An 18,573-nucleotide genomic window follows, 5' to 3' on the forward strand; every position below is an offset into this window, starting at 1 on the left:
CTGGGTTCGACCCTCAATACTACATTAAACATAAATAAATAAAGGTATTATATCCAACTACAACTAAAAAATATCTTTTTTAAAAATTTATTCTAATTTATGGTTGCTGATTAGAATGTTGGTTTACTTTTTAAAAAACTATTTTTATTTTTTACTTGGACACAATACCTTTATTTTTGTGGCTTTATATGTGGTGCTGAGGATCGAACTCAGGGCCTCGCACGCAAGAGACAAACGCTTTACTGCCAAACCACAACCCCGGCCCCCTTGATTTACTTTAATTTAATATATTATTGATACAGTGTGGCTTGGAATTCTTATATATCCTTCTGTTTGTGTTTATTGTTTTGCTTTTCTTGCCTTCTGTGTAAATCTGAAACTTTTTGCTGTTTTGTTGTGCTCTCAGCTTTTGTTCCTGGTTTGTTTTGTTTGGTAATGTCATAGATTAAAATTTTCAGCCTAGGCACTATTTACATGTGGGGCATGTTAGATATTTAGCAGCATCCCTAACTTCAACCTTCGAAATGCTGGAATTACCACCCATCTTCAAATGTGACAATTAAAAATGTCTATAGCTGGGCCCAGTGTTGTCAATCCTGTAATGTCCATGGGAAGCTGATGTTGGAAGATCACAAGTTTTGAGGCCAGTCTGGGCAACTCATTGAGAACGTTTCACAAAATAAAAAGCTTGGTAGGCTGAGGCAGGAGGACCATGAGTTCAGAGAGAACTTCAGCAGCAGTGAGGTGCTAAGCAACTCAGTGAGACCTTATCTCTAAATAAAATACAAAATAGGGCTGGCTCAGTGGTCGAGTCCCTAAGTTCAATCCCTGGCGCCAAAATAAATAAATAAATAAATAAATAAATAGGGGTAAAACTCAGGGATGTTCACCCTGGATTCAATTTCTAATACCATAAAAATAAAAAAGAAAAGAAGGAAGGAGGGGTGAGAGGGAAGGAGGGAAGGATAAGAAGGAAGGGAATGAATAAGACAAAAATATCTCTAAACATTATGTCCCTGGTGGAAAACTCTTCTATGATTGAGACTCACTGCTTTATATTATTTCACTGTGCATATTTCAGATATTATACTGAATATTAAAAATTATTTCTTAATTTTCTGTTTAAACACTTTTAAGCAATAAGATTTTATTTCCTGTTCCCTCAGGACTGGCTGGACTGTAGGAAGATTGTTTTTTGGCAAAGAAAGCACTGGGGAAACTACTGAGTGGGCTCCTTTTGTAGAATTATTCTCTTAAACTCAAGTATTCCCACCACCCTCATCTGTTTGTCCTCTCCCAGTAGTGTGTCATCCTGTGGGGATACATGTAGATCAAGGCTGTTCCACTCAGCCTGGAGGTGAAAAAAGAGCAGAAAGGAAGACACCATCGTGCTACAATCCCTTTGGCAGGCATATTCCACCACCTACCATAGCATGAAGGTGGGGACTAAGTGTTAAATACATTGGCCTTTAGGGAACATTACATATGCAAATTATATTACTTAGCAGTATGTTTGTTGAAAATCTGCTGTGATATTGAGGTAGACAGGCATGTTACCCAAGGAACAATGGGTCTGGCTTATGGGTTTCTGGTAATGGTGGCTGAATTAATACTATTTCAGACTGTGGAAAAGTCCACAGGGTGATGGAACTGTAGATAAGTTGCTGGGTGGTTTGACTGCTACTTGAGCAGGGTCTTCCTTCTTAAAACAGCCTTCCAAACATCTTGGATTTCACTGGGATTTTGAAAGCTCCCATAAAAACACTTTTTTTTTTTTCCCTGTAAATGGTTGCCAGGTTATTGTTGCTTTAGGATTATTTGTCCCCATACATTATCAGAGTTATTTTGGGCCTATATTTTCTCCTGAAAGTAATAGGTAGTTTGCTGAGGAATGTAGCATATCCTGTCCACTTAAGCCAGCAGACTGCAGTTTTGAGGCCAGTCTGGGCAACTCATTGAGAACGTTTCACAAAATAAAAAGCTTGGTAGGCTGAGGCAGGAGGACCATGAGTTCAGAGACAGCTCATTGAGAACAGCTCATTGCTTCTTGGAATGTAAGAAGGTCAGCATAGTGGGCCCAGTTTATAAAATTATTTGTATCTTTTTTTTTTAAAGAGAGAGAGAGAGAACTTTTTAATATTTATTTTTTAGTTTTCGGCGGACACAACATCTTTGTTTGTATGTGGTGCTGAGGATTGAACCTGGGCCGCATGCATGCCAGGCGAGCGCGCTACCGCTTGAGCCATATCCTCAGCCCAAATTATTCGTATCTTAACCTTATGTTTCCACTGTCCTCATCTATTTGTCCCCTAATATTATTCCTCTTATTTTGCACCCACTCCTCTACTCCTCTGGTCTTTTATTCTTGTTGGTCTACTTTTAGTTTTCATAAGATCTTCCCATTCCCTGCCATCCCATCCAATTTTCCCCCTCTTCTTCCTCTTAAAATTCCAACCATGAAAGAAAACACAATCTTTGTCTTTCAGAATTTGGCTTATTTTGCTTTGCCTAATGGTTTCAAATTCTTCTTTGATGTTAGTGTAAAATGGTAATAATAGATTGGGTTGAGTAATGTTCTTTTTGGGGAAAAGAGTTTATAAAAGAGTGGTACTTACACTTTAAATGATTGCTATAGCATTTATCTGTTAAGCCATTTGTGCTAGAATTTTCTTTGGTTGGAGAAGTAATTTAGTCTCTTCAGTTGTTGCAGATTTATTCAGATTATTGATTTCTATTTATGTTAATTTTGGTAGTTTATGTCTTCCTGGGGATTAATTAATCTCATTTAGGTTATTTATTGACATATAGTTGTTCATATTAATGCTTTACCATCTCTTTTATTTCTGGGTTGATATTGGTATTGTCCTCTATTTTGAAATTTTGGTTTAATTGATTTTTCTCTGTTTTCTATACCTTATTGAGTTGTTGTTGTTACTATTATTATTATTATTTGGTACTGGGGATGGAACCCAGGGGCACTCAATCACTGAGTCACGTCCAGCACTATTTTGTATTTTATTTAGAGACAGGCTCTCACTAAGTTGCTAAGTACCTCCGCATTGCTGAGACTGGCTTTGAACTCGAGATCCTCTTCTTTCAGCCTCCCTAGCTGGGATTACAGATATAACTCAGCACCCTGCTTGAGTTATTTTGCTTTCCTACATATTTCATTTTTTTCCTTGCTTTGGTTTAGTTTGTTTTTTTAATTTAAAATTTATTTCTGTCAGTGTTTTAATGTGGTTAATTAGGATAATCTTGTGTTTCTTCCTTCTAGGAACTCATATTTCTGGCTATAAATTGTCCTTGTAGTATTGCTATAGGTGCTTCCATCAATCTTGGTAGGTTGTGTTTTTGTTTTCTTTCTTATCATAGTACTTTCTGATTTCTCTTTTGTTCTTTGATCTACTGGAAATCTGTAATATGTGCATATTTTTCACATATTTGTGATTTTTCTCTTCTGTGATTACAAATGTGTTCCATTGTGATTGTAAGAGATAGTTGTTCTGAATTTAATAGTTTGAAACAATTGAGTCTTGTTTTATGGGCTATTATATAGTCTACCCTCCCAAAAAATGTTTTTGTGAACTTGAAAAGAATGTGTATTCTGTTGCTGAGAGGAATGCCTGTACGTTTTGTCAGGTCTGTTTGGCTTACCGTATTTTCAATCTTCTGTGTTTATAATGCTTTTTTACTTATTGTTCTATGCATGAACGATATAGTATTTGGGAAGAGTTTGTGAGAGTTAGTAGTAGTAGTGGTGGTGCTAATTCTTAATTTTTTATATATATATAAATTCATCAGTGAAGTTATGTGGAAGTATTCATTACTGTTGATTGTCAAGTTCACATTGTAGTTTTGTAGGTTCTATCATTTTGAAGGTATTTAAGCAATCAATGAAACTATATGTGTCAGTGCATATTCATCCTCTTCATTTTTGTGTTTTTTCAGATTTCCATTTTGCATTTTCATAAAATTGTGAATTTCTCATATATGATCCAGTGTGTTCCATTATGACTGGAAAGCAGAACATTGTCTGATAGAGAGTAATGGTTGTTCCTTTCTTTGCTCCATTGTATTCCTGGGGTGTATTTGTGTGTGTGCATGCACATTCTTTCTATATTTTGTTTAAACCTTAGTATTTGGTTAGAAAAGTAAAATATTTAAATTATTATACTTTTTGCCTTTGGTTACAGATAACAGGCTTTTTCTCTCTTATTCTCTCACCAGTGTCCATTCTTCCATGGCCTGGCTTGAAATCTTTTGCAGGGCTCTTCTTAACAGACATAAGAGAATCTAGGGATTTCAACTGAGTGTCATATCTTAAGTCTTAAGGTACTTGGACCGTTCCACTTTAAATTCTGGCTATAAGTTGTCCTTGTAGTATTGTTATAGGTGCTTCCATCAATCTTGGTAGGTTGTGTTTTTGTTGTTGGCTTGAACAGGTCTTAAACTAATTTCTATACAAATGGTATTTCCTTCTATATCTAATGATAACTAGCTTTCTGTTTACCATGTGAGATGAAGTTTTTTGTGAGAAATTAAGATAGTTGGTTTTATAAAATGTTTTTATTATTATAAATATTAACTTATTACTTGTATAAATTAATTGATTTAAGAAAATATTGAGTGAATTATAATAATCTGATTTTTGGATATTTAAAATGTGTTAGAGTTATAGTTTTAAAAGTTTGAAAGATGCAATTGGGAGAGAGAAGATATTCTAGGCAAAAACATTTTGGGAAGCAGAGACATAACTTATATAATTTGTATTTTTAAAGAAATAATAAACTAGTATGACAAAGAATTGCAAACATTATGTGGGTTACCCTATATTTTTATGACATAGTTAGTGTTTAAGTATGCACTGACAACTATCTGATATAATTTTCCAAAGGTAATTATTTGTTAAAGAATTTGTGGGTTATACACGCTTATGATTTTTTTTTAATGAATTAACATTAGTTTAAATGATGTTAACTTAATGACCTAATTTATTCATGAGTATATATGTTTCCTGTGAAAAAAGTACTTCCTCGGGCCATCACCTTTTTAAGAATAATCTCTTGACAATTGAAATAGTGACATTTATTGGATCATCATTGTTCTCTAAGCAGAATAATTGTTTTTTTTAGTGGTTTTTTATTTTTATTTGATTTTTAAAATAATTTTTTTTTTTATTAAATTTATTTTTTTTTACTTTAAATTCAATTTATATTATTTAAAAATAAAATATTTGTGTAATAAACCCTATTGATACTTTGCCCATATCCCTTTGTTATTTTTTCATATCCCTTTGTTATTGCTTTATGAACATTGAGCACTTAAGAACTGTCTTTGGCAGGCAGCTGCTATAGGATAATAAGCATCACCTCCTCTTCCTTTAAGGAATATCAAAGATGGTTGTCACCTCTGGGGATGAATACTCTAGCTTTCCAACCCCACATTAGGGTCTCTGAGTAGAATTCCATACTGTCACACAAAATCCCCAGACTAACTATAACAGGATAACTCAGTAATGAACTTTTGGGGGGCTCACTTCCTTCACTGTCTGATAAAAATACTATCCTGATTTACTCTTAAAAATATTTATAACTAGAAATCAAGGCAAAAGTTTAAAAAGTTGTCATAGTAGGAACTAAATAAAAATTTACGTTTAATGTTTCAATGAATGGCTTGACTATATTTGGAATTGTGGAATTTTTCTCTTATTTGGTCTTAAAGTCACTTTGTGAAGAGTAACTGCATAGTCTAGCCTTGCTGTAATAATAGTAGTCCAGGGAAGGTACTTGTAGATGCTTATATTGTGCCATTTACAGAATATTTGTGTTTTTCCAATGGATAGCCTGTTGCATAGGTTTATGACTCATGACCAGGTAACTCTGTCACAGTAAAATTGTTTTTACTGGTTAGGTACTTCTGGCTTTTTTGACCCATGTGAAGTTTATTTCTACCAAGATAGTTGTTCTCTAGGAGAGCTTTGATCAAGAGAGAGTTAGGCTTGGGCTTATAAGTCAAGTGAGAGACAGGAGGCCACATGAAATAACAGAAGCAGCTTATTACTTACTGATTCCAGAGAAAAGAAGGCAGCATATTTGTCAGGGCAAACAGGAAGAAGGGAACAATCTGACACATGTACTTAACCAACCGGTGAACATCAAGTGAGAGCCAGTGAAAGTGAAGAAACTATGGGCCAAAGTCTATTGGGGATCAGACCTTGCTCAAGATGGTTGCTTCAGGAGAGATCTAGGTTACAGAAAATAGGCAGGAATTCTGACATGTCATATGATAACTGAGAGGTTTACATACATAACGTGTAAAATTCTGTGGAGTTTAAGAGAAAATCGGGTGAATCAGCTAGATTCTATCTAGCTGTCCTTTAGGGAAGTGATCACCAGGATCAAGATGTGAGGAGACGGAACACTGGGAACTGTATCATTGGTGGCTAAGTCCTATATGAGAAAGTTATAAAATGGTTGGGGTAGTGCAGTATAAAATTATTAATAATTTAGTTCAGTAAATCTATATATGGACTGTAAACAGTGATATTTAAAAAATCAATTAGCTATGTGACTTTTGGGAGTTAATTTGTTTTTAATTCTAAAATAACATTAACATTTAATAATATTGAAAAGAAAGTTGATTTCAATTTGAAAAGTAGAGATAATCAGAGAAAGGTGTAGACAATAGAAAAGTACAATCTGAAGATTTTCTTATTCCTGAATGTCTCTTTTGGATTTCTTTCAGAGAGTTCTATTTTTTTTTTTTTTTTGTTAGAATGGGTTGATTGAAAAGAAATCAAAATACTTTCCCAGTTGCATGACTTTGGCGTTATATGTTTGATTCAGTGTTTGTTTTTAAGCATATTGTAGTATGTGATAAAATATTCAGAATTTAAATCATCCAATGTACTTTAAATATGTAGTAGATATAAAACTTTTAATACAAGTTCCTTTGCTTTTTCAGAATGCTGCCTTTTTATATGGTCTTGGTTTGGTCTACTTCTATTACAATGCATTTCATTGGTAAGTTGACTTATTCCAGGATTTTCAAATAAATTGTAGTATGTGTAATAACACAAAATATTTTAATACCCATAAAAATCGTTTCAGAAGAATCATTTTTACCTTTCTTCCAACTGCTTATATAGATAGGAACATTGGCCAATAACTGGTAACTAAATTATAAATTCTTGGTGGCAACCTGGTTATAAACTTTCAATATCCTACTGGTAATAACAATTCAGCATTGAGGATTAACTATGAATATAATCAATTGAGGATTAACTATGATCCTACTTTCTGCCTTTTAGAGTTGTAAGAGTTCAAAGGAAAATAAATTGGAGCCTCGCATGGTGGCGCACACCTGTAATCCCAGTGGCTTAGAAGGCTGAGGCAGGAGAATCTCAACTTCAAAGCCAGCCTCAGCAACAGTGAGGCAAAGAGCAATTCGGTGTGATCCTGTCTCTAAATACAAAATAGGACTGGGGTTGTGGCTCAGTGGTCAAGTGCTCCTGAGTTCAGTCCTGGGTATCAAAAGAAAAGAAATCAGTTTATGACCAAGAATTGCAAACCTGTTATGTAGGCTATATATATCCTGTATTATTTGTAACAGTTCTTAAATATGTACTGACAACTGTTTAATATAGTGTACCAAAGGTAAATATTTAACTCAGGAAGCTTCTGCTGTCTTCTTTCCTTATTTGGAGAGTCGTTTATTATGTCAGCTCTGGAATTTTGTTAAGAATTTGTGGATTATCAATGCTTATGATTTTTCCCCTGAATTAACATTGTTTTACGTGATATTACATTTTTATGTGGTTAGCTATATTTAAAACCAAGAATAGTTTGGGACCACTTTCAGGTTTCTGATAATTCTTAAAAGATCCTATTTACAGAATTCACAATTCTGAACATTTAGAACAATAGGAGATCTTAGTTTTAATGTTTAATTTTGGGATAAGGAAAATGGGATGTATTAGTTTTTATTCAGTGTTATTTAGACATTTATTTAGTAGCACATACAGGTCTGTTAGGAGTTTAGATTACAATTAAACTTGAGTCTTCGATGACAAAGGTGATGGCATTATATTGTTGTGAAAGTAAGAATGGTCCTTTCCACCAATTACACTAGACAACAGGAATCCTATGTTTGGTGGCTGGAGCAGTCAACCCTGTTCTATATCATACCTACTTAAAATACCCTCCAGGTGGATTATAAATGAAAATATAAAAAGCCCCCTCCTCCAAAAATCTTCTATAAATATAGTTATATGGAACAACAGAACTAATACCCTCACTGTCTTACCTTTTCAAGAATTTTCCATTGTCCCTTTCTGTTGCACTGAAAAATTTATGGAACTTTTTAAGTATTGTCAAATAATTGGAAAAAATTAAGTAGAAATTATCCTGAGCTTCCCATTTTCTAAAATTTTTTATAGTACTTATTTATAATTATTTTTATAAAATTGATAATGTCCGTTAAAATTAGGCAGCCACCATGTTTTCTTTACTATACATATTAAAAACTTAATTTCTTGTATTTGTATTTTTTTCAGGGCAATTAAAGCATTTCAGGATGTGCTTTACGTTGACCCCAGCTTTTGTCGAGCTAAGGAAATTCATTTACGACTTGGGCTTATGTTCAAAGTGAACACAGATTATGAATCCAGTTTAAAGGTAGATGATATGAGATTTTCCAGAGATAAAATATTTTTTTATGAATGTTTATGTGTGTGTAAAAAGTGTTGGACTTTATGGTAACACTATAAAAATTTAGAAAATTTAGGATATGAACTAAAAGATAAGAAAGGGTAGGTTTTGGGATATAAAAATTCTAAGACTTGCAAGGTAACTTTTAGTATGTTAAGATTCTTAATCTAATATCTAGTAATAATATACTAATTTTTGTTTTCAAGTTTTAAATAAGTTTGTGATCAGGAGATGGTTGCCAGGTATGGATTTCATTTCAGCATAAACATTATTTTCTTCTAAGTGATTGCCACCATTGAGAAGAGAATGAATTGATTCGTGATTCTCATTAATCATTCATCTTTGATTTCTATAGGTCTTATTAGGAAGCTACATTCCTTTAACAGTGGCACAAATATGACAGCAACTTTATATAACAGAATTTTCTCTGTGAGGCCTTTGGACTGCCAGTTGATGAGTGTGAAATTATTAGAAAGAAATACTACATTATTGTTCAAATATGTTAATTCTAACAAAAGTTTGATTTCTCAAAAAAATGTTTAATTTCCTTGGTTTATGCCATGTTTTTATTGTACAAGGCATTTTATGGAAATAGAACTTCCCTGAAGACAAATTTATTGCTTTTGGAAAGAATTAGAGCTTCTGAAGAAAAAGCATGTTTTGTGAAAGTATGACTATTAAGAATGTTTGGCCTTTTCCAGGTGTAGATCTTTTGTAGATTATCTTGATTTTAAAGATAGCATGTATATCTTTCTTTATTTAGTAAGATATACTTGGTACTCAGTAACATGAAAGTGCCTAATAAAATTTTTTTGATATTCCAATACAAATTTATTTTAAAATATTTTTATTAACATGTATATGAATTGTACATATTCAGGGGGTTCAGTGTACTTCAATACATACATGTAGAATGTACTAATGAAATTCACTCACTATCTTCCCACCATATTTGCACTCTATTTCCCAGTCTCTAGTAAGCACAATTCTATTTTTGGTTGATTTTATTTTTTTATTTATATTTTAAAGCTTGTACATTTAAGGGAAAGCATAAGCACTTGTTTTTCTATTTTATTTTACTTGACATAATGTCTTTCAGTTCCATATATTTTGCCTCAAATGAGAATATTTCATTCTTCTTTATGGCTGATTAATATTTTATTACATATAATATCACATTTGTTTTTAGCCACTTTTCTATTGATGGATATATACACTAATTCCATAACTAACCATATAAATTCCTAAATAAATGCTTTAAAAAAACTGTGTGGGTTGTCTGTTCTGAACCATTCTTAAGTTCAGTGATTTGTTAGACGGACTCATATAACTCATGTTACAGTTTTGAGATATATATATATATATATATATATATATGTTTATTTATTTATTTATTTTTAACTAAAGCCTTATGGTTACACATAGTATCTGGGTTCATCCTACAAACCCATACATGCATGAATTTGATTTCAGTTTATGATCCCCTTTCCCTCTTCCTTTTCCTTCTTGTCCTACCTCCCCTTACCTATTCTTTTTCCTCTGCTCTGTTTTCTTTCACTCCTCTACTTATATTTGATTAGTTCTTTCTATCTAGGAATAAAGATGAAGTTCCCTGTGGTACATTTGTATATGAATATAACATGATTTTTAAGAATGCATTCTGTACCGCCTCCTCATACCAGTCTGTCTATTCTCTCTTGTCATCTCCTTAGATAAGCCTTTCTATATTGTTGATCTGATTTTTATGTGGTCCTATCCTTCCTTCCCCCTTTCTGTATTTTACTGTAGCTTCTACATATGAGAGAAAACATATGACCTTTGAGTTTTGGGGCTTGGCTTATTTCACTTAGTGTGATTTTCTCCATTTCCATCCATTTTCTGGCAAATGCTGTAGAACTGCATTGTGTGATGTATATCGAATTCATCTATACATCACACAGTAGATGGATGAATAAGAAATTGTGATATACATGTGAATATGTATGTGCACATATGTATATATCACAATTCTTAATTCATTTATCTATTGACAAACACCTGGGTTGGTCCCATAATTTAGCTATTGTGAATTTTGCTGCTGTACACATTGGGATGGCTATATTGCTATAGTGTGCCAATTCTAGATCTTCTGAGAAAAAATATCAGGGAGTAGGGTAGCTGAATCATATGGTGGTTCTAACTCTATTTTTTGAGGAATTCCATACCGCTTTTTAGAGTGTTGTACTAGTTTGCAGTCCCACGAAAATGTTCAGTTGTACCTTTCCCCCTACAATCTCCCAGTATTTATTGTTGTTTGCATTCTTGATCATTGCCATTCTGACTGAAGTAAGATTAAATCTTTGTGTAGTTTTGATTTGCATTTTCCTGGTTGCTAGAGATACTGGCTAAATGTTTGTTACAGATTATGTATGTCCTACAAACCAGAGAATGTTTATTGCCTGGCTCTTCACAAGTGTTATACTTGAAGAAGCTATGATCCATTTTCTTCTTTGGACTTAAACTCTTTCTTTGCAGTCATTGACAGGATAACTTGGTCTCATATGAGCATAGTTTCACCTTGGTCTCATGAGAACAGTTGGACTTTCTTGTTAGGTAAGAAATTTCTTGCCCTCTTCTCCCATTTCTTTTCTTTGCTCTTTTTTTCCTTTGCTACTCAAGTTGTATTTCATATTTTCATCTTTACTAGTATTATTTTCAGGTGTGAAATTATCACCTTAAAAACTTTACTCCATCATTGGAAGAAGGTCCTGAGGAGTTCATGGAAATGTGTTCGGACAGTTTTACCAATGGTCAATCATTGCTCTTATCACATTACCTTTTGTGCCTAGTATTTAGGCCCTATTAATAATGAGGGTTCAGCCTCTGGGTTACTCAGAAGTTGCTTTTTTTATTGGTGTTGTTGTTGTTTTGCATTTTGAAGATTCAGAAGTTCATGGACATATCCAGCATTCCAAGGTTAATGGGTGTTTGTCTTTTGAGATCTAGTATCTTTCTTTTTTCTGTATTCCCAATTGCTATCTCTTGATTAGATGCTTTATAGTACAAATTTAAAAATTACTTTAAAGTTTATGTATGTTGTGTGTGTATGTGTGATTTATACAGTTTATATATGTACACATGTGCATAAAAAAAGAATGTTTAGAAAAGCAAAATTAAAAAGTAGGCATATCATTGTCTAATTTTAATTATCAGATATATTTGATATAAAGTTTAATTTTAATTGTCAAATATAAATAATATTAAATAAATGTACTTGGAACATTATAAATAGAAAAAGAGAATTGAAAGGTTTATAAAGTGTGCATTGAAAGTCTTTGCTTAGCTAACAAACAGGATCATTGTTTCTGCACAGATTTTTCTTTCCTTCTGCAATTATAATCATCAGTGCTGATCACATAAGGCAATTTATCCAAATCTTTATAGTTCATTACAAAAATATAGAGAAACCAATCATGCACACAAACTACACACAAATAGGCTAATGGCAACGAGGAAGAGATTGTGAAACATTTAAGTTTAAGATAAGCAAGTGGTTCTGTGTGTGAATCCAAATGCAGTTTTTAGTAACCAGTTCCATTTTATTCTATACAATAATAATTAAATTTAAACTACCATACAATGAAGAAATGAATTCAGGGTCTCTTTTGATCTACTAAATATTCTTTTGATGGGCATAGAATTTAAAACTATATCAAGTTTGTTAGTATTAAGTGAAAATTTTTACATTTGTGAAATATCCCTAACCCTAATCCTAACTCTAACCCTAACCCTATATGATTTACTTCTAAATTATATAATCAAAACAAATGGACATCAGAGAAAAAAGTAGCTTTGGTAATCTGGTTTTGAAGAATTATGAGAAAATGTTTCCTAATCATGAAATATTTAATATTTGTGGATAAAATGGTATCACTAGAACTTTCCTCCTCATTATATAATAGCAAGTTTATGATAGTATTTATAATATGGTCATTCTTGTATCATGGGGAATTGATTCTAGGACTCCCTGCAAATACCAAAATGACAAAATACTTGTTATAACCTTATTGAGGTTTGAAAATGAGGTATTCCCCAAAAGCTCTTGTGTTAATGCAAGATTGTTTGGAGGTAAAGTGACTGGAGTGCGAGAGCCATAACCTAATTTGTCCATCTTTGTTTGAAAGATCTGAGTTGAATAAATACTGTGAGTGGAGAAATATGACTAACCTGATAGTGAGGTTCAGAAGAATTTGGAGCTGGCTTGTGGGAGGAATTTGGAAAAATGTAGAGATGCAATCTCAAAAGTCTTTAGAATGTTGCAAGCAGTCCTTAATGAATGATACTGGTGAAAGCTCAGAGGTCAAGAATACCAATAGGAATGCTTTTTGCACTCATGAGGTTTTGGAGGGAAATGAAAGTACTCTTGAGAATTGGACTAGGGACCTTTCATATTATATAATATATAATAGCAAAGAGCTTTTCTACATTTTGCCCATTTCCTAAGACTTGATGTGAAGCTGAACTTAAAAGTGGTGAACTTAAAAAAAAAAAAAGTGATGGACTTTAGGAAATTTAAAGGTAGCTCAGCATTCAGTGACATGTGGCAGCTTGTTAGCAGGTATACTATGAGAATCAGGAGAAGAAAGCAGAATTGAAGGATTTTAAAAACTTGTAGTTTGGCCAGGAAAGTGCATGTCAAATTAAGTTATGGTTGTTCAGGAGATATCAATCCCTTAGGATATTTTAAAGACTTTTTATAAAGACAGTAGGAAAGGGGGCTTGAATGCCTTCAGGAAATTGCAGGACTACATAGACTGCAAATTTAGGGGTGTAAAAGGGAAAGCTCCTTTCAGTAAAAACCATAGAATTGCTTTACATACATACAGGGACCTAGGAAGTGCTTTACTCAGCTCAGCTACCTAGACACTACCTAGAGTCTGCTGCAGTAGTCATTTCAGGGGGCTCAGCTACTGCTTGAGCTGGCAGCAGACCTTGGCAGCATCTACATAGTGCTGGTTCTGCAGAAATGCAGGATGGTAGAGTTAAAGGTCTTGGAGGCTTCATCTGAAATCTTAGGGAAGACTTTAGAGGCCAGGAAAAGTATAATCAACTTTGAGTCCCTCCTGGCTGCCCTGAAGAGGAGATTCCTGAAGCTGTGAAAATGAAGTTGAAGCTGTAATGGAAACTTCAGGAATTAAGAGATCAGTAATGTGGATTGTCTGCCAAGAAAAGCTTTTGGCTAAGAGAGGCTGAGTGTACTACAATAGCAAAAGGAGTGGGGAAATTCATTTGGAAATAAAATCTCATAACTGTGTGTACTAGATGCTGTATGAGCAGTTATGGGTGACACACCAGGACCTGATTACTTGACTAGTAAAAGGGTTTCAGTCTTTTTTTTGCCCCATCCCTTCGTTCTTAGGTTCTCTTCCTCCCCTTGGAATGGGAGTGTTTATTCTGTGCTACTATATAACTTAGTCTTGATTTTCACAGGGGTTTCCACCTAAGAGTTTTCCTTGAGTGTTAGGTAAGACTTTGGAATTGGACTTTTGGACAATGCTGAAATTTAAGACTATGGGACTCTTGCTTATGGACCAAATGAATTTACATTGTGGGATGGATACGAGATTTTGGAGGTCAGGGACAAGATGTTATGTCTTGGATATTGAGTGTTCCCCAGAAGCTTGTGTTACTGTTGGAGTGTTTGGAAGTGCAGTGATTTGATTTATATCTGTAACCTCTACAATTCATTCTAGTTTGAATGGATTGATTGGATGTTAACTGTAGGCAAGTAGGGCAAAGCTATACAAGGTGAGTCACTAGTATTGTGCTCTACATGGGTGCATTCTGCCCTGTGACCCGATTCTGCCTCTCTTTGAGCTCCCTGACACTGCTATGAGCTCAGAACTTTCCTGCCTTAGGTCGTTCCCCCATCAAGTACTACCTTTTTTTGGGCCCAGAACAATGAAATGGGCCCTTATGTGGAATGAGACCTCTGAAACTGACCAAATAAACTTAACTTTCTGAAGTTGTTCGTGTATAGTATTTTGTTTATAGTATTACCAAAATTGACTAAAACATACAAACATTTTTTTCTTATTGATTATCTTTATTTTACTTGTAGTACTTAATGCAGTGAACAGCACATCTCAAATATTTGGGGTGAAAATATTGCCTGTATTAATACATATAGATTTATTTTTACCCCATTATCGAATTTTGATATATGTAACAGTTATGGAAGTGATTCTGCCTTGCATAATGAGGGTGATTAAACAATGTGTGATTTAAATAGTTATTGCATTCAATTGTTTATGGAAAAATTACAGAAAAAAGGTGTGTATGTTCAATTCAGGCAGTTTTTTATTTCAGAATAATTTTGGTTTCCAGTTGGTTAAATCTGGATTTAGTGAGTGGAGACTGTATATCATAATAGAGATAATAATCTTGAATTTAACCTATTAGCAATTTTATAATTCATCAATAATTATATTGTTCATTTGGTAGTTGGTGGACTTTTTCAATTCTTTTTTTTTTTTTGTAGTAAGATTTACTTGATAGAGAAAGCATGTTTTGATTTACATTCTGAAGTAAGGTCATTCGGAAGACTGTATGATTTTAAGTTTGAGAGAATTTAATGAACCCCTATCTCCAAGTAAAGGATGAAATGACTAGAGATATATCTCCAGCATCCCTAAAATCCCCAGTTCCCCATCCACTTACAAAATTGCTTGGTTTTCTTTGTTTTGGAATTCCTCATATGTTCATATATCATTATTTAGTTTGTCTGTTATTTGACCTTTCTTTTTTTTTTAAATATTTATTTTTCAGTTGTAATTGGACACAATACCTTTATTTATTTTTATTTGGTACTGAGGATCAAACCCAGGGTGCGCACATGCTAGGCAAGTGCTCTACCGCTGAGCCACAACCCCACTTTTCAAAAAGTTAATTAATGAACAGTAAATTTTTCCCAGTGCTGCACCATTGTGTCTGGCTTACTTCCTATTTTGAGTATCTGAATTTTCAGTAAAATTAGTTTTGCTAAATAGGTATGAAATTATGTTATTAAATACTGGAAGACATCGCAAACAATTTTGTAAACTTATTATAATCTTAGTTACTTGGTACAAATATATTAACTCCTAAAAGTTTTGTAGATAAATTTTAATTACCATATTTGCATGGTGATGTATAAATTAGCTCATTTTTATAATTATATTAGTATGATGATTGATAATTCTCTGAATTTTCAGTTTTCTCAACATCAATTTGTAATTATTTGTTCCTAACTTATTTTGTAAGTTAAAGGTAAGCATTTTTGTTTATTTCCCTTTTTGTGTGTATAGGGGTACCAGGGATTGAACTGAGGGGCACTGAACAGCTGAGACACATCCCCAACCCTTCTTTGTACTTTAGAGACAGAGTTTCACTGAGTTGCTTAGTGCCTTGCTTTTTGCTGAGGCTGGCTTTGATCCTCTTGTCTCAGCCTGCCAAACTGTTGGATTACAGGTGTGCTGCACCACTGTGCCTGGCTTACTTCCCATTTTGAGTATCTGAATTTTCAGTAAAATTAGTTTTGGTTGAATTCTGCTAAATAAGTATGAAATTATGTTGTTGAATACTGGAATACATCGCAAACTAGTTTGCATTTTGTAAGGACATTAAGGCATCTTGATGGACATAAATAAATAAATATTATAAATTATTATAATATTAATTATAAATAAATATCTATTTATAAGAAATACAAATTTGAAATATAAATAGAATGATAATTTTAATAAATTGATCATTTTTTTCTTTCCCTTCCCTTATTTTTGGAGAATTAGAAAAGTTTCTTTTTTTTATTAGTTGTTCAAAACATGACAAAGCTCTTGACATATCATATTTCATACATTTGTTTCAAATGGGTTATGAACTCCCATTTTTACCGTGTATACAGATTTCAGAATCACATCGGTTACACATCCATGTTTATACATACTGCCATACTAGTGTCTGTTGTATTCTGCTACCTTTCCTATCCCCTACTATCCGCCCCCACTCCCATCTTCTCTCTCTACCCCATCTACTGTAATTCATTTCTCTCTTTTTTTTCGCCTTTCCCCTCACCTCCTCTTATATGTAATTTTGTATAACAATGAAGGTCTCCTTCCATTTCCATGCAATTTCCCTTCTCTCTCCCTTTCCCTCCCACCTCTCCTCACTGTTTAATGGTAATCTTCTTCTCATGCTCTTCCTCCCTGCTCTGTTTTTGAGTTGCCCTCCTTATAGCAAAGAAGACATTCGGCATTTGTTTTTTAGGGATTGGCTAGCTTCACTTAGCATAATCTTCTCTAATGCCATCCATTTCCCTGCAAATGCCATGATTTTGTTATTTTTTAGTGCTGAGTAATACTCCATTGTGTATAAATGCCACATTTTTTTTTATCCATTCATCTATTAAAGGGCATCTCGGTTGATTCCACAGTCAAGCTATTGTGAATTGTGCTGCTATGAACATCAATGTAGCTGTATCCCTATAGTACACTCTTTTTAGGTCTTTGGGGAATAGTCCGAGAAGGGGAATAGCTGGGTCAAATGGCAGTTCCATTCCCAGCTTTCCAAGGAATCTCCATACTGCTTTCCAAATTGGCCGCACCAATTTGCAGTCCCACCAGCAATGTACAAGTGTACCCTTTTCCCCACATCCTGGCCAGCACTTGTTGTTGTTTGACTTCGTAATGGCTGCTGTTCTTACAGGAGTTAGATGTTTTCTTAGGGTGGTTTTAATTTACATTTCTCTGACTCTTAGAGATGGTGAGCATTTTTTTTGTGTATTTGTTGATTAATTGTATATCCTTCTCTGAGAAGTGTCTGTTCAGGTCCTTGGCCCATTTGTTGATTGGGTTATTTGTTTTCTTATTGTTTAATTTTTTGAGTTCTTTGTATACTCTGGACATTAAGGCTGTATCTGAAGTGTGAGGAGTAAAAATTTGTTCCCAGGATGTGGGCTCCCTATTTACCTCTCTTATTGTTTCTCTTGCTGAGAAAAATCTTTTTAGTTTGAGTATGTCCCATTTGTTGATTCTTGATTTTAACTCTTGTGCTATAGGTGTCCTATTAAGGAATTTGGAGCCTGACTCCATGAGATGTAGATTAGAGCTAACTTTTTCTTCTATCAGACTCAGTGTCTCTGGTTTGATATCAAGCTCCTTGATCCATTTTGAGTTAACTTTTGTGCATGTCGAGAGAAAGGGATTAAGTTTCATTTTGTTGCATATGGATTTCCAGTTTTCCCAGCACCATTTGTTGAAGATGCTATCCTTTCTCCATTGCATGCTTTTAGCACCTTTGTCAAATATAAGGTAGCTGTAATTTTGTGGATTGCTCTGTGTCCTCTATTCTGTACCATTGGTCCACCCACCTTTTTGGTACCAGTACCATGCTATTTTTTTTACTATTGCTCTGTAGTATAGTTTAAAGTCTCATATTGCTATACCGCCAATTTCACTCTTCCAGCTTAGAATTGCTTTTGCTATTCTGGGTCTTTTATTTTTCCAGATGAATTTCATGATTGCTTTCTCTATTTCTACAAGAAATGCCATTGGGATTTTGATTGGCATTGCATTAAACCTATAGAGAACTTTTGATAATATCGCCATTTTGATAATGTTAGTTCTGCCTATCCATGAACAGGGTATATTTTTCCATCTTCTAAGATATTCTTCTATTTCTCTCTTTAGGGTTCTGTAGTTTTCATTGTATAAATCTTTTACCTCTTTTGTTAGGCTGAGTCCCAAGTATTTTATTTTTTTTTGAGGATATTGTGAATGGGGTGGTTGTCTCATTTCCATTTCAGAAGATTTGTCGCTGATATACAGAAATGCCTTTGATTTATGGGTGT

The 18,573-nt window shown here is 33.8% G+C and overlaps 1 protein-coding gene across 7 annotated transcripts in view; it reads left to right on the forward strand.

Moving 5' to 3' along the window:
- The window catches only part of LOC124106573 (lysine-specific demethylase 6A), a 193,703-nt gene that overhangs the window by 51,855 nt on the left and 123,275 nt on the right, over positions 1-18,573 (forward strand). For all 7 annotated transcript variants that reach the window (XR_006856098.2, XR_009228615.1, XM_058585527.1 and 4 more), the window contains exons 5-6: positions 6,964-7,022; positions 8,555-8,675. Coding sequence is in view for 5 of the 7 variants with exons in the window: in XM_058585527.1 (XP_058441510.1) it covers positions 6,964-7,022; positions 8,555-8,675 (180 nt within the window). In the remaining 2 variants the exon portion in view is untranslated. The remainder of the gene's footprint in view (positions 1-6,963; positions 7,023-8,554; positions 8,676-18,573) is intronic.

Source organism: Marmota monax, unplaced genomic scaffold (assembly GCF_021218885.2).
Source record: "Marmota monax isolate L192 unplaced genomic scaffold, Marmota_monax_Labrador192_F-V1.1 WCK01_AAM20220418_F8-fsc00260, whole genome shotgun sequence".
Classification (NCBI taxonomy): Eukaryota; Metazoa; Chordata; class Mammalia; order Rodentia; family Sciuridae; genus Marmota; species Marmota monax.